This window comes from Ursus americanus, chromosome 26, assembly GCF_024610735.1.
Source record: "Ursus americanus isolate L20-20 chromosome 26, mUrsAme1.1.p, whole genome shotgun sequence".
Lineage (NCBI taxonomy): Eukaryota > Metazoa > Chordata > Mammalia > Carnivora > Ursidae > Ursus > Ursus americanus.
Window position 1 is genome coordinate 8,315,774 of NC_142152.1, and position 15,473 is coordinate 8,331,246.

Consider the following 15,473-nt stretch of genomic DNA (forward strand, 5'->3'; position numbering starts at 1 on the left):
TGACTTATTTGTTCCATAACCCGGAGTCTGTTTCTCCCACTTCCCTTTATCCATTTTGCCCATCCCCCTTCCTTCCTCCCCTCTGGCCACCATCAGTTTGTTCTCTGTTTTTATAGGTCTGATTCTGCTTTTTGTTTTTTATTCATTTGTTTTTTTCAGATTCCACATATGAGTGAAATCATATGGTATTTGTCTTTTTCCGTCTGACTTATTTCGCTTAGCAAAATACCCTCTAGGTCTATCTCATCTATGGCACTGTCTCATCCTTTTTTATGGCTGTGTGATATTCCGTTGTGTTTGTAAATGCGCGCACACACGCGCACACACACCCACCCACCCATCTTCCTTATCCATTTGTCTGTTGATGGATATTTAGGCTGCTCCCATATCTCGGCTATTATAAATAGTGCTGCAGTAAACATAGGGGTGCATGTATCTTTTTGAATTAGTGGTTTTGTTTTCTTTGGGTAAATGCCCAGTAATGGAATATTGAATCATATGGTATTTGTATTTTAAATATTTTGGGGTACCTCCACAGTTTTCTACAGTGACTGTATCAGTTTACATTCCCTTCATCAGTGCCCGAGGGTTCTTTTTTTTCTATATCTTCACCAGCACTTCTTAGTTCTTGTCTTTTTGATTTTAGTCATTCTGATAGTTGTAAGATAATATCACATTGTGGTTTTGATTTGCATTTCCCTGATAATTAGTGATGCTGAACGTCTTTTCATGCGTCCGTTGGTCATCTGTATGTCCTCTTTGGAAAAATGTCTATTCAAGTCCTCTGCCCATTTTTTAATTGGATTTTTTTTTTGACATTGAGTTGTATATGTTGTTTATGTATTTTAGATACCCCTTATCAGGTATAGCATTTGCAAATATCTTCTCCCATTTAGTAGGCTTCCTTTTTGTTTTGCTGGTGGTTTCCTTCACTGTGCAAAAAAAGCTTTTTATTTTAATTTAGTCCAAATAGTTTATTTTTGCTTGCATTTCCCTTACTTTAAGAGACATGTCTAGAAAAATGTTGCCATGGCTGATGTCAGAGAAATTATTGCCAGTGTTCTCTTCTAGGAATTTTATGGTTTTAGGTCTCACATTTAATCCTAATTAAAGTTCTTTAATCCATTTTGAGTTTATTTTTCTGTATGGTCTTAGAAAGTAGTCCAGTTTCATAAACTGTTTGTTGAGAAGCATCTGTATGGTTAGGAATGACCTAGGTATGCAAATGAACAGATGGATGTGAAAGAGAATCAGTCTAGATAACACTGAATTTTTTCCTCACAGATAATTGGCAATCCAAGCATTGCATAGGTAAGAATAATTTGGTTTTTATAGCCAATAGTTTGAGCATGTGAAATATATTGATACGATATGTCTTTTGTAGTTTTCACGATATTCATTTCCGTCATGGCAGATACTCTTACGTTTGATGCAGATCTCTTACTGTAGGAGTCATATGGAAATAATACCCTTATTCTACACTTATTGTGATGCTTTACAAACCGTCTGCTGTGAGCACAGTTTAAATTTGCTCTACAGTGGGCCAATGAAGATGCCGTATGCTTTTTTAAAATGCTTCTTTTAATTGTGCCTTTTATTTTAGACTTTCTAAATAATTAGGTTTTGAAATACACAATGGTTAGGGAAAGGAAACATGTATTTATCAACCCAGTCTTTTTGGAATGGTATCAATGGCTCCATTTATTATTTTTGTCAATATATATTTATAAATCTATGTAATATCTATATTACACTTTTTAAAAAATTCTTAATATAAACTTGTTTTAAAAAATCAGTCCAGAAATCTATTATTTTCTTAAATTACACTCTCCAAATAATGTAAATCGAAACTTAGTCTTTTTTTTTTAATTCTGATCAAAGCCAACTTTAATTTTTTTTACCCTCACTTTTAAAAGGTTATCTGATGGCTACCAGTTTCCTAATCCCAGCATTGGTTACTAGCTTACGAACCTTAAGGTAAATTCTTCTCATTTACCTAATGTTCAATTTCTACTAGTTTTAATATACGCTGGTGTAAATACCATTCCTGACTGCTCTGTATGAAATGCAGTATTCTACAGATCCCATGGAGCCGTGGGATAGAATCAGGAGCCTCCACCTTTTATGTGAACCTCAGTGGTACTGTGGAGATCAAAGCAATTTTGCTTAGGTTAAGCAGAATTTATTTTCCTTTGTAAGAGAACCCTCTTAAAATGGGTTTGTTCAATTCTTCTAAAAATGGTGGCATTCTTTTAAACTGTTCTTTCAAAAGCAACAATTACTTAAGTGGAATATTGGATTAAACCTAAAAATGTGGGCCTTAGGTAACTTTATTATTCTGTATATGATCATGATAAGGGATTTGGATGTTCTTCACATTTCCAAGCAAAATCCAATTTAAAAAGCGTGTTCTTACCAAACCCCTGAAAACAACCATTTGAGAGTAAACCAGCAGAGCATTGCATCACCCCAGTGAAGCTGTAGGTTTCATTATATGCACCAACAAATGACACGGCCAGCTTCTGCATTCCACTTTTACAGAATTTATTTTACATCTGTTATACCAAACAGCATTTTAAGCACTGGTATATAAACTCCCTAATGACATAAAGCAAGGACAAAAGTGTTTATCTTATTAGAAACAAGACACACCATCACTTGCAGTCTTCAAACATGATGGCACTTTAACTTTCATAATTTGACAACGCATTCATGGAACAATCTGCAGACAGCTCATTTTGACAAAGAACACTTTTAAGCAGCCATGACTGAACTAAATTGTTTATTAGGTAGGGATTTTACAAACATTACTTATATTAGCGGTAACAGAGGACCTGGAGAGTATCGCGTCTTCTCCGAGCTGCACAGCAAGAACCACGAATAGTGTGGTGGAACTTATGACGGAACTTGTGACCCTTTCTCAAGGCTCTTGCAGCCTGCGGATGTCAGCCCTCGCCTCGCCCGGTGCTTGTGGACTGGTTTGGTGATCCACCAGGTGTCAAGATTTCTTCTGATACCTTTATGGAATGGATCGATGAGGATAACCTCAAAGAATTTGTACGTGAAATCTTTGCCAACCCAGTAAGAATTCAGGACTGTCAGAGCCCCACCGTGGCATCTAGCTCGCTCCTCTGCAACCCACTGAAGGCTTCTGGCAAACCTTAGCTGGTTAGCACCGTGATGGACAGGCTTGCTCGAGGTCTCACCGTTAGGAATGGCGTCTGGGGCCACTACGGTGAATCTGATATGTGACATAACCTTGCTTGGCCTTGTACCCCAGTGTGCGTGCTTCATCAGACGGCTTGGAGGGGAGGGCACCCTAGGGAGCACAGAGAGCTGTGGGTATTGCCAGCAGTGCACCCTGGGAAGAAAGTGCATTACATCGAACTGCTTCTTCCTCCATAGCTCCTGGATGTACTTGTAAGTGCCCATAGTGGCTGATCTTTGAGCTGGTATCTGCCGCCAGATAGAAAGCAAAACTTATTTAAAAAAAAAAAAATTTTTTTTTTTTTAAATGGGCTCCAGGCCAAGCATGGAGCCCACCATGGGGCTCGAACTCAAGAACCTGAGATCAAGACCTGAGCTGAGATGAAGAGTCCGAAGTTCAACCAACTGAGCCACCCGGGTGCCCCAAAACTTACAGTCTTATCTGTTGTCCCAGATCTTATTTTTCTTAAAAATTTTAACGTAAAATTTTGCCCCCTCTGAAATATCTAAAATTTTAAAAATCCGTTTTATTTTAGCAGTAGCTCAGAATGACAGTAGCCAGATGGCTTTACCTTTTTCGGTCCATTTTAGAAAATAAATGGATTGCCATTCTTTCCAAAAGTTCTGTCTTGAATGCAGATTAGTATTTTAAGTAATATTTTACTAAGCCAGTAGTCAAAATAGAAAACAATTCGGATGGTTTGTAATCAGAGTCTTGCTTGTTCTGAGCACTAAGTGAGGCATGATCGGTGCTTCAGATGGACTTGTGGACACTGCTCTTAAGGATCTGTCAATCTCGTAGGGAAGATGAGAAAAATTAATTGGAAAACAATAGAGAACAATGTGGACAATACATGATTAAGTATTGTTATTTTCTTCAGAATAAGAATCACAGCAGCTGACAGGAGGGAAGGAAATTAAACTTGAGCTGAGCCTTGAAAGATGGGAAGAACTCAGTACAGAGAGAAGGAATGGCCTTCTATGCAAGTGAATTATTTTTCCCTTTGTCTTTCTGACCCCTGGAGTTGTCTTCTTACCATGTTCTGTCTTCAAGGACTCCCTGTCATGCTTGTCATTGGGTATCTTTCTAGTCCCATTCTGTATGCTACGTTATAGAACCGCACGTCTCACCATCCTCCTGGGCTTACGCTTGGGATAGGTCTCTGCTGGGAAATTGGCTATAGTAGCTGAATTTAATATTAATACAAAACCAAACTGCTGATGACTTGTTCATTGACTAGAAATTCATTGAAAAATGAATGAAAGAATCATTATGTTGTATTTTGGGACATGGTTTTTGAAACATTTTGATTTGCAAGCCAAGTAATAATAGCTGATCAAGTAAATGAGTAGCTCACAATCCGACCTTGTCAAAGTACTTGGTACACAAGTGCTCAGGGCGCGGTGCTGCCGTCACCACACGACCTTCCTTAGGGGGGAGTGTGCAGCCCTGAATTCAGAGTGGGGCTGAAGAGAAAGACGAGGGACAGCCGCGCTGCTCTAGCTTCTGCCCTACCCCATCCTCACCCTTTTTTGAAAACATATCAGAAAAAAAGATGTGAAATTATTGCTTTTGATTTTTTTCCTCTCGGTAAGTTGACCATTTAGTTTTATTTCATCAAAAACTTACCTAGAAACGTCCAAGCAACTTGCTCAGTTTACCCTTTTATTTATTTTTCTTTTTCCTTGGTGAGGGTTTTAATTAAGAGCAATTCTTTAGTTCACTCATTAACTTAATTCTAAAAGTATATGTTTTCCTTAGATTTGTTTTATCAGTATATAAAATTTTGTTTGAATTAGTTAAAATCCAAAACTAGATGAATACCAAATATGAACAGGACTAGTATTTATTTATTGGTCTCCTGCTAAGGACAAATGCTTCCTTTCTTCCCCCTGCCCCTGTGTAGGCTGGGTTCCAGCCTGGAGCAAATATTTACGGAGTAATTACGTGCCCCGGAACTACTGCAACAGTGGTAATGTCCACACGACCACAACTGTAGGTCTAGGAGAAGGATGGCCACAATCCAGCGTAAAATCCCGAGATATTTTCATTGGTTATTTCAGGGAAATAACATCTCTCTGGATTTCTTTTTTTTTTTTTTAATTTCTTTTTACCAGCCGGAGCTCGCCTTATCTGCACTTACTAAAAGTAATGCAAGTCTGAAAAAAGCCAGCAGGAAAGTACTTCTACATCAGAAATCCCTGAATTCCTGGTTTGCATAAGTTCCCTACTTATTTCTGCCTGGCCGTTTCCCAAACTGCTACTAGTATTTCTCTATCTGCTACTGATGCCAGGCCCACAAATAGCCGTAGTCTTATACCATTGTCACTAAAAACATCATGTTCCCATTTTGAGTTGTACTCTTTTTTAATGCCTTGATGCTTCGGGGTTTTCAAAAGTTGGTGTGAGAATACTGTCCATCTTTAATGGGGGAGAACCCCACTAAACAGATACACAGCATCCCCTCTCCTCCCACGATAGGTAACCATGATAAAGGATGACCTATTCTAACTGGGAAAAGGTCATACGAGCAAAGAATCTTCTATTAGCTATTATTTGGTATGGTATTCGTTTAATTGAAATAATGCTGACCTGTTTGAAATCTGTTTCTTTTCATGAATTTTATAAGAAATAATCTTGAGTGTGGATTCCACTTATTCTTACAGGTAGTAATTAAAAAATGGTCCATTCCTTGTCCTCTGCCATTAAATTATGTAGAGCAATACTTCCAGGTAATAGTTTATATTTTGTTTCTTCCTTTTTATTTTAAGCTAAAAAGAAAAAAAAAATCAGACTAATAATGATTTTTTTCCTAATTAATGAAAAAGTAATGGCTATATTGTAATTTGGAACTTTGTTTTGAAATATTTTTATTTGAAAGCCTACTAATAATAAATACATCATTTTTGTTGATGTATTCTGACTTTTAATGACTGTTGGTTTCTCTTTTTCCCCTCAATCCTCTTAAACAGATTTCAAATGCTACAGATGATTGTAAACCAAAGCTCTTTCATTTCTCCAAAGAGGTGTGTAAGTTATTAACAGATACTTTTGGTCGATTTTTCACATTTCAAGTTTTAAGAGATTTGTGTAACAGGGTCTCTTAGGTCTTTGTACCTGCAACTAATTAATTTTCATGAAAGTGCTAAGTATAGGGTTGCCTACCAGAAGAATAATATTATTTAACACAGGGTGGCCCATTATGAAACAGCCACCTTTTTTTTTTCTTTTTTTTATTTTTTTTTTATTTTTTGGCATGCCTTTAAATGGAGCCTGTTTTAAATGGGCCACTGCCTAAAAGAACAGATTTACCAAATGTCTGGTCTGGCCAATAAGGTCCTCTGTGGATACAGACTTCCTGTTGCCCTCTGGACTTATAAAGCTAAATAGCCAATTATATCAAAAACTCCTCCCCTGTGAGTAGAACCTTGGTCTGTAGCTAAACAGCCTCATCATTGGACCAGCAACTGAGTGCTGCCAATATATCTTCTGGCTGACATTCCAAAGTTGAAATTTATGATGCTTGGAGTGGAGACTAGAAGACCAAGTCTCCTTGCCATCTCTGAGAACCAGGATACTGGAAATGTCTGTAAGAGCCCCTGAGCATTCGCAAAGGAGACAGGGACTGTGGTATGGATGATGTCTACTTTACCATTCTAGAAGAGCCCAAAGTCTTCCCTGTTGCCACAAGTTTCTTCATCTACATTTTTTTTATTCTGTTGAACTCCAAGTCGCAGATACGAGAATCCCCTCCACTCTTGTACAGCTCTGTCAGTGTAGCATGTTAGTGTGCTGAATCCTCTGTGCAGAGTTTTCCTTTTTATCCCCAGTTTTTCAATGAGAAATGTCTCTCTGGCTCCACGAGGGAGATTACCACACCCTTTACATGGTAAGGGCTATCTGCCTTAAAGGTCTAAGTAGAGTAATTGACAAGCCAGGAAATTAAGCAATATATGAAAGAGAATTTGTGAATTAAACTCTCATGCATTATATCCCAAGATAGGTCTTCAGACATCTGGAATTTTTGTTGAAGAACCTAAAGTTGTTAGTTAGAAGGAAATCTTTTTATAGTAGAAAAGAGAAAGTGAATCATCACCATGCATTTTATAAAGACAGTATTTTCACTTAAATGATAACTTTTGTTTGCTTTATAACTCCCTCTGGCTCTTAAGTATTCTAATAAAAAAAAAACACTTATGTTTGTGTATTCCAATGGATCTTTAAGAATTTGTCAGTCTAGAATATATCATATTCATTCCCATTGAAACAGGTCCTAGTTAAAGATGCTAAGTTGTGATTAGTATTTTCAGTATTCCCTTAGATTCTGTTGGTGGTACTTGCAACATGGCATAGAAGCCAGCCAAGAAATATTCTGGCTAGCACAGGCAGTCCAGCTATTAAGTAACACATTTGTTGGTGACCATACTTGTGTCTCTCTTTAAAAACAAAACAAAACCCTCTTATGTATAAAGAGATGATTCGTGAAAGATGAAACAAATTTAACCAAATTGATTTTTTTTAAGACCTGAGTTTATTGTCAAATGAAGTAGTGGTTTCAACAGAACAGCATTTAATAATTTCATCTTTTTAAATTCTTTTCCAGAGTGTTTATGCCATACCTACCATGGCTTTTTCATTTCTGTGCCATACCTCAATATTGCCAATATACTGTGAACTTCAAAGGTACCATAGAATCCTGAAATATTTTAAATGCATTAAGTATTTCTTTTTACTTAGACTTTCAGATTGAATGACTTTCTCCTTTATGAATCCTTCTTTCCCATCACTGGATTCTAAGTGTTAGTTTATTTATTTATTTTAAAGATTTTATTTTAAGTAAGCTCTATACCCAGCATGGGGCTTGAACTCACAACCCCAAAACATGCTCTACCGACCGAGCCAGCCAGGTACCCCTGAGTGTTAGTTTGAAACAAAACAACTGAGAGTTAGTTCTGTTCAACTTGAGAGTGTTTCCTGGGAGCATAATCTTTGTGCAGTAATTTCAAATCAGAAGTTCTGATATATAGTTATTAATAAAGTAGGCCTTGAACAGTTAAGGAATCCTCTTGATAACTAGCTTGGGAGATATTTGTTTCTTTAGATATAATTCAGATCATAGTTTCCTCTTTGGCCATTTTTGTCTTTTAGCCCTTCCAAGAAAAGAATGCAAAATGCAACCCATACAGCAATTGCTTTAAGTTTTCTCATTTATTTTATATCTGCACTCTTCGGGTACCTCACTTTTTATGGTAAGTATATTATTTAATTACCAATGACTAAATTATTCTATAGTTGACCTCACACCTGAATATACACTCTCTTTCTGCCTTTCATTAATAAGTTAATATGTTTAGGCTGCTAGAAGTCAGTGCAGTACTGTAGTAGCTTTACGGACCTTAAAAAGTTGATTTTCTTTCTTTTAAAAATGTGGATCAAGTTCAAGATTAATAACTTCATAAGAAAATTTTCTTAAACACCTAAGTAAAACTTAGGGGCATTTCTGTCTTTCCACAAGAAAAAAATGTGCAATAATGATTTTTTTTTTAATTGAGAATTCAGTATATTAGACTCTAGTTCAGTTTGGGAGGTTGGGAGAATCAATCATCTTAATTGCAAAAGAACAGGTTAAGAAAGGAAAGGGTTTACGCTGGGTTATAGTTGTACGCTTAGATATCAGAGATCTTTGCCTTCAGACTTAATTCACACAGTTTGGCAATGTGCGTTCTATGATGCACCATGATCTTTCCCCATAAATTTTAAAGGATTCTTTTAAATTCTTACAATAATAGTCAATTTTTATTTATTTTTGAAAAATTGCCTGCTTGGTATGAAAATGTTTTTTCTGTTCTGTAAAGAACCTCAAGAAAACGTAAAACTTAAAAGTCTAGAACAAGAAAAAAATTGTAGGCTCTTTAATTTGCAAACATACTTAATTTGCAAACAAAGCCATTATAACAAATTGCGCTCAATTTGTTAATTCTTGATTACATTTTCCAGCTTCTGAGTGCTTTTATAACAACTCTGCAAGTAAATGGCTGTTATTACTCTGGTGATATTTAGCTGCTATGACTGATTTATTTCATGGTTGATAGCCGTGTGCGCATGCTGCAGGTTTAGGCAGCCACGATCACTTCTAACGGCACTTTGCTTCTCTCCCAGAGTTTTTCCAAGTCTGACAAGTTTTTGGACAATGTTTACGCGCACAGCTACCTTTACTAAACCAGCTACCTTTCCTAATCCCAGTGGAAAGAGTATGGATTTTGAAATCCAACAACTGTGGTACAGATAACTACTCTGCTCTAACTAGCTGTGTGACCTTGAACAGGATATTCACCTTGTAATCTCTTCGTCTCCTCATCTGTGACAGGGATAATCGTGTAGAGCTGTATTGAGGAGGAAATGAGTTATGTGTAAAATGCCTGTTCTAGTATCTGGCATGTTACAGTCTTCCACAAAGGAGAGCTACTGCTGGTGGTTACTATTATTATTATCATGAGTATTGTGGTTATTTTAGGATTTCAGGTGTTCAGTTTTTCAGCCCTTTACTTCTCCCTATCTTCAATGGAATTTAAGTTAAATATGGTAACTCTACTATGTTAGGAGTATGATCTTGGAGTTTTCAGTGTATGAGAAAATTATAATTGCCGTATTGTCCTTTTCTTATTATCTCTGTGCTATTTTAACAGTAATAAAGGCCACTCATTAATCTAAATCTGCTCTTGCGTTTTTATACTGATGTAGGATAGGAGTAGTGTAGTAGAGCTCTGTGTATGCCAGCAGGAAAAGCGTTATTTCCAACACGAGTACAGTACCCTGCTGGATACACTACAAAGAAAATTAAGGCAGATGGTTAAGCTTTTGTGATCTTTGCTGATGAAACAGGATTCTTGAACTATATTAAGTTATAGTTTTGGTTGTTTGGTTTGTAAATTTTTGCACAGACTTGAGCTCAGTATGACTTTTCTTGGTTAGTAAGATACTGTAGCAGGTTCTCCATTGGGATTCAGCAAAAACTTAATATGACAGAATAGCTGTATATTTGTCTAAAGTAAAATTGTCACCTGGCACAAATACTCTTCTATTTAGAGATCTTTGACATTGAGAAAAAATCCGAAAAATAGACCTCCCCCTCCTCCTCCATACGGGTAAATAGCTCTCTGAAAGAAGCCACAGATGGCCTGCCAGTCTCCAGGATTGCTGAGGAATAGTTACATAAATTACTGTGAGATGCTGTACTAAATGGTAAGAAAGCTTAGATTGAAAGGGAAGTGGAGGAAGGACTGATACTAATACATTTATTGAGCTAACATCTATGTAAATGCCCGGTGTTTTATATACATTACTCGGTTTAATCCTTACAACTCTGCAGGGTGTAGGTCCACATAGGGCGAGCAGTTCGGCCAGCCAGATACCTGCAGCTAACGAGTAACGAGCTGGGATCTGAATCCAGTTCTGACTTTTTCTCTAAAGGCTTTTGTTATCGTGTTGCCTCCTCAGGAATTATGCTGTAGAACCGAGATTTCCTTCATCCCAAGTTTTTTTTAGTGAGCTTTTGGAAAAACGTGGCTCACTTAAGCTCCAGGCATATCTATATATCTTTATCTACCGACCTACCTACCTGCGTACCTGCCTACCTACCTGTATACCTATCTATCTGTTGTTATGTGAACACGGAGGCTAAACATTTTCATTATGTAAATGAAGTGCTTCCTACACAGGGATTGTCCTTGTTATCAGGTAAAGCTATTAATGTGGTCTCTGACTTAATCCATCGCAAATTCTTCGGAGTATCCACATTTTCTATAACGGAGAAGTACACATCTAAGAAAAATCTCATCATAGGTAGGTGATAGATAGATTTAAAAAAATGACACAAAAGTAATTCTGTCTCCAAAGACAAAAGAAGATTCCGATACTGAGTTTGCTGTTTACATTAGCTTTGGGGGGTTGTTAATTATAATTAAGGAGCATCTTTTATGGTATATGTCTATCGAGATAACAGTAGCTCTCAGTCTTATGGGAAAAAATTGCTGATTGAGTGATTATCAAGAGGGCTAGTCATGAGTTAAGGCCTTCACCGCATTTTGTAAATGAGCATCTGAAGGCCAAAGAAGTGAAGTGACCTGTCACACATTTAGTGGCATGTCTCCTGAACACTAATCCCATGATCTTTCTGATACTCTGTGGTAATCTCTATAAACTTCATGTGGTTTGACAGTGTGTGTTACACAGGACGGCCTCCTGACGTAATAACACATAACTTGCAGAGATCACCGTCAGATCCTTACTGAGATTTATAGAGATTTGTCTGAATTCAGAGAAGTGTGTTATACTCTATTCCTTACATATGTTAAGGCTCAGCCAAGAACACAGAATTGACTGTCCCAAATGAAGTGTTTTCATCCTGGGAAAGTAGAAAGTGGATATGTAACAATATTTTAAATTTATAATAAATTTAGTTCTTCAGGCTTCTGGAGCTGCCTGAGATCCCTGTATCTCGTGATCTCAAAGCTTAGTTAATATCTAAATTTTATCAGATTACAGGGACCTATAAGTATGTACCTGGGTTAATAATACTGGCTCTTTACAGATGTTAAAGCATTATAAGGTGAGGGAGAAAAAGTGTTCCTCTGGAAAGCCAGGCCAATGCCCAAATGTTACATCATAACCAGACCATTTTAAAAGTCTACAAATTTGTTAGGCAATATGTGTTAATAGCTCATTTTCATGATTCAGAAAGTGGAAATAAAATAGTTTGCCATATTTTTTCAAAGGTCACAGATATCTCAGATTTGGAAATAAGAATCCAGCTTTCCTGGCTCTTGTTTATTTCTTACTTAGTCCATTAGTCTCACATCATGTAAAGTAGTTCTTTGATACTTTAGACAATTAGTTTCTCTCCCATTTCCATTATCCCTGGTCTAGTTCAGTTTCTCATTACCTCTCAGTGATCCTGACAGTAACCTTCTGTTTTTTCTGATTTCTTTTTCTTCCTGCTTAGTTCAGATCACAATACACTAATCTTTATAAGTCATTGCATCTCTGTGGCCCACTTCATAGGGTTTGCCTATGAAGAGCTCTGCTCCTGGGTCTTAAATGCATTTTCTGGCCATACCAGCCACTACTGTCTGTGCTCTATAGCACATCCTGTTCCAGCCACTGTAGTACCACTGGGTCCTCATTTTCTCAGACGCATATTCTCTTTGCTACTTTAGGGCTTCTGCCTGTGCTGTTCTTGCTCTGAGAGAAAAATCTCCCCCCCCCCATACACATTAACTCATTTAATGCTCTCAGTAATCCACAGGTCAACATATTATTGTCCCTAGTTTGCAGATGTAAGAACCAAGAGACTCAGAGAAGTTAAGGTGCTAATAAGTAGAAGAATTTGAACATTAGTCTGTAGTTCCAGAATTCAGGGCCCTCTACCTTCCTGCTGTTCACTAGATCATGACGCCTCGCCCCAGGCCTCCCTGGACTTGCTCCTTGCCCATCCCAGAGTCACAGTTACCTTTCCCTATTCAGAATCACCATAGCTCTCTGTTTAGAACAACTACTGCCACTGTGTATCTGTGTTTATCCACTTTCTATTGTATGGGTGTGTTCGTCTTACTGCGCCTTTATATTTTAAGATCCTTGAAAACAGAGGTATGTTTTTTATTTCCTCCGAAGCATCTTTTCCAATACATGTTACTCTCAAATTTAAAAGGCACCATTCCATTTTAAGTACAAACTAAGGCACCATTCCATTTTAAGTACAAACTGATCTTTCCCGCAAGAGGATATGGAGTGCTCTTGAGAGCGCTCACTCTTCATGCCCCTCGTCTGACTGGGGGTGCAGAAGACATTGTGAAACTGGAAGAACAGTACGGAGCAGAGCGTGGTCAGCGGGTCCACATGCTGTCCCTGACTACCACACTGGCTTGCCGAGTAAGCCGATTCCCTACAGCTACATTTTCTTAGGAAAGAGGAATCTACAGATGAAGTGTTGGTGAAGCAGGCAACATGCACAGAAGTGTAAGATTCTAGAAAACATTGCAGTATTGAGGAAAAGGTATTGGCTTTGGCGCCAAAAACATTGGGGTGTGTAGCTCTGCGAGCTCTTCCCCTTTGTGCGGTGTGATCTTGGGCAAGTCAGTTAATATTTCTTAGCCGACCTACCTGTCTTAATTGTTATTGGAAGGAAACACGTGATACACTTGCAGTAATACATGTGAAAGCACCTTACAAAACCAACATAAATGTTCAAAACCGTCAGATTATGGAAAAGTTCTAAAGAGTTATTTATATATATAAATTAATTGTCATAATTTTAGAGATTCTACCTGTGCTGGTTTCTAGTTTAACTAAAAGAAAAGATTGTAATTTTCGAGAAAATATTTAACTAATGTGTTTGTGTTTCATAGGATAGGAGAAAGGCCAGAGATGGATCTGGTACTGGGAATCCAAAATTTGTTAAGATCTATTTGTGCAAGAAAAATAATTTTGCTGTTATTGAAAGCTTGGTAGTTTATAACGTGGTCCTTATTATTTTTTAAATTTACAGACAAAGTGGCGTCAGAACTGCTGGAAGGTTATAGCACATACTTGCCCCATGATGTTGTTGTCATGACTGTGAAGTTATGCATACTGTTTGCTGTGCTTTTGACAGTCCCTCTAATCCACTTCCCTGTAAGTATTCTTAAAGGGCTGTTGCTTAATGTAGCAGCTCCCTAATATGGCAACACTAATTCTTTGCAGACTAGAGTGTTTGAATCACATCTAGTCTTGTATATCTTATTCACTTGTCAAGTAATTGATCAAAGACCTCATACTTGCATATGGCCCCATGAAAGCACAGAAATAACAGTGAACCACTAAGCTAATTTGTGCTTTTTGAGATTTAGTTTAGATTTATGCTCTCCCACAGCATTGTTTCCAATTTAGAGACTATGGTTCTTCTAAAGTTTCGGGTTTTTCCCCCTCTTTAATTCTGTATTCTGTTTTCCAAAGAATGTGCATGAAGAGGCAAAAGTCAAGTCAGCAAAAAAAATAAGCTCCTTCTGGTTTATTGTAGATTTGTTTTCACATAGACATTCTAATTTAATCTTAGTCAAAATATTTTATTTGCTGTAGAATTATAATTAAGGGGCAGAACAGATCTTCATTCTGCATGTAGTTGCCATATGTAAGAATTTCTGAGAAAATGGAAACAGAGGCTTTAGGTATGAATGGTTCTGCATGAATGTCTTGAACCCCTAAACAGTGAGCTTCCTAAGAACTAGGCCTTCAAGATCTTTGGCCCAACCCCTGTGTGGACGGCTCTGCCAGGCGTGCCTCAGTGGGAGTGGGGGTGGGGGGTGGTGTGTGAATATTGGTGTGATGCAGACTGCCTGCTGCCCGCCTTGGCCGTGGGAAGTGTCATGAACTAGTTTTTATATTTACATGCTATGAAACAGGTAATGTAAAATAAAATAGTAAATGGTGTTTCTTTCCCATAGCATGATTTCTTTTTCTACTTTAACCTTTTGTTCTTCTATGTATGAATTTAATGAAAATGATTCTCTGAGATTTCATCACACAGTGTTATTGTTGGTCATTTTGAAAATTAAGCAACCTAGAGAAAATGAATATGAACATTTCTTCAAGAATTAAAGCAAAATAATTTTTTATGAAGCTCACACAGAAGGGTGTATCTTAGTTTATGAGTCATAAACACTTTATGATAATAATTTATGCTGTGTTTTTAAAACCTAAATGGTATAGGGGACAAGAATATCATGGTTACTGTACTGTACCTGTGTTTCCCTAAGCAAGTATTTTGGCTTTGACACTTTTTCTTCGCTTAAATCTGTTTCTTTTTCTGTTACACAGGCAAGGAAAGCTTTAATGATGATGTTTTTCTCCAACTTTCCATTCTCATGGACTCGCCATTCTTTGATCACTCTAGCACTCAATATTATCATTGTTTTACTTGCATTATATGTCCCTGACATTAAGAATGTATTTGGTATAGTTGGTAAGTTTTCTCTTTCAAAAAATCCCATGTAACAAAATGGATAAAATTGTCATCCAGCCTCACATCTAATCTGGCAATATCCTCTTTTTTTTTTTCTCTCGTTCAAAGGTTCCAGTACATCAACATGTTTGATTTTTGTATTCCCAGGATTATTTTATCTTAAACTTAGCAGAGAGGATTTTCTCTCATGGAAAAAGCTTGGGGTAGGTTAGCTTTTGTTTATTATTTCTTTTAAGAATTCTATTTTAAAAAATAAATTGTCATTTTATA

General features: G+C 37.2%; 1 protein-coding gene and 1 pseudogene across 5 annotated transcripts in view; one reads left to right on the plus strand and one right to left on the minus strand.

The window, feature by feature from the left end:
* SLC38A6 (solute carrier family 38 member 6) overlaps positions 1–15,473 on the plus strand; it is a 79,161-nt gene that overhangs the window by 42,190 nt on the left and 21,498 nt on the right. For 4 of the 5 annotated variants that reach the window (XM_087855979.1, XM_045810367.2, XM_045810370.2 and 1 more), the window contains exons 9-15: positions 5,875–5,940; positions 6,181–6,234; positions 7,812–7,891; positions 8,357–8,457; positions 13,752–13,876; positions 15,059–15,203; positions 15,312–15,406. In XM_087855979.1, the coding sequence (XP_087712105.1) occupies positions 5,875–5,940; positions 6,181–6,234; positions 7,812–7,891; positions 8,357–8,457; positions 13,752–13,876; positions 15,059–15,203; positions 15,312–15,406 (666 nt within the window). The remainder of the gene's footprint in view (positions 1–5,874; positions 5,941–6,180; positions 6,235–7,811; positions 7,892–8,356; positions 8,458–13,751; positions 13,877–15,058; positions 15,204–15,311; positions 15,407–15,473) is intronic. The other variant, XM_045810368.2, reaches the window with a different exon arrangement.
* LOC123800608 (large ribosomal subunit protein eL15 pseudogene) lies at positions 2,800–3,432 on the minus strand (annotated as a pseudogene).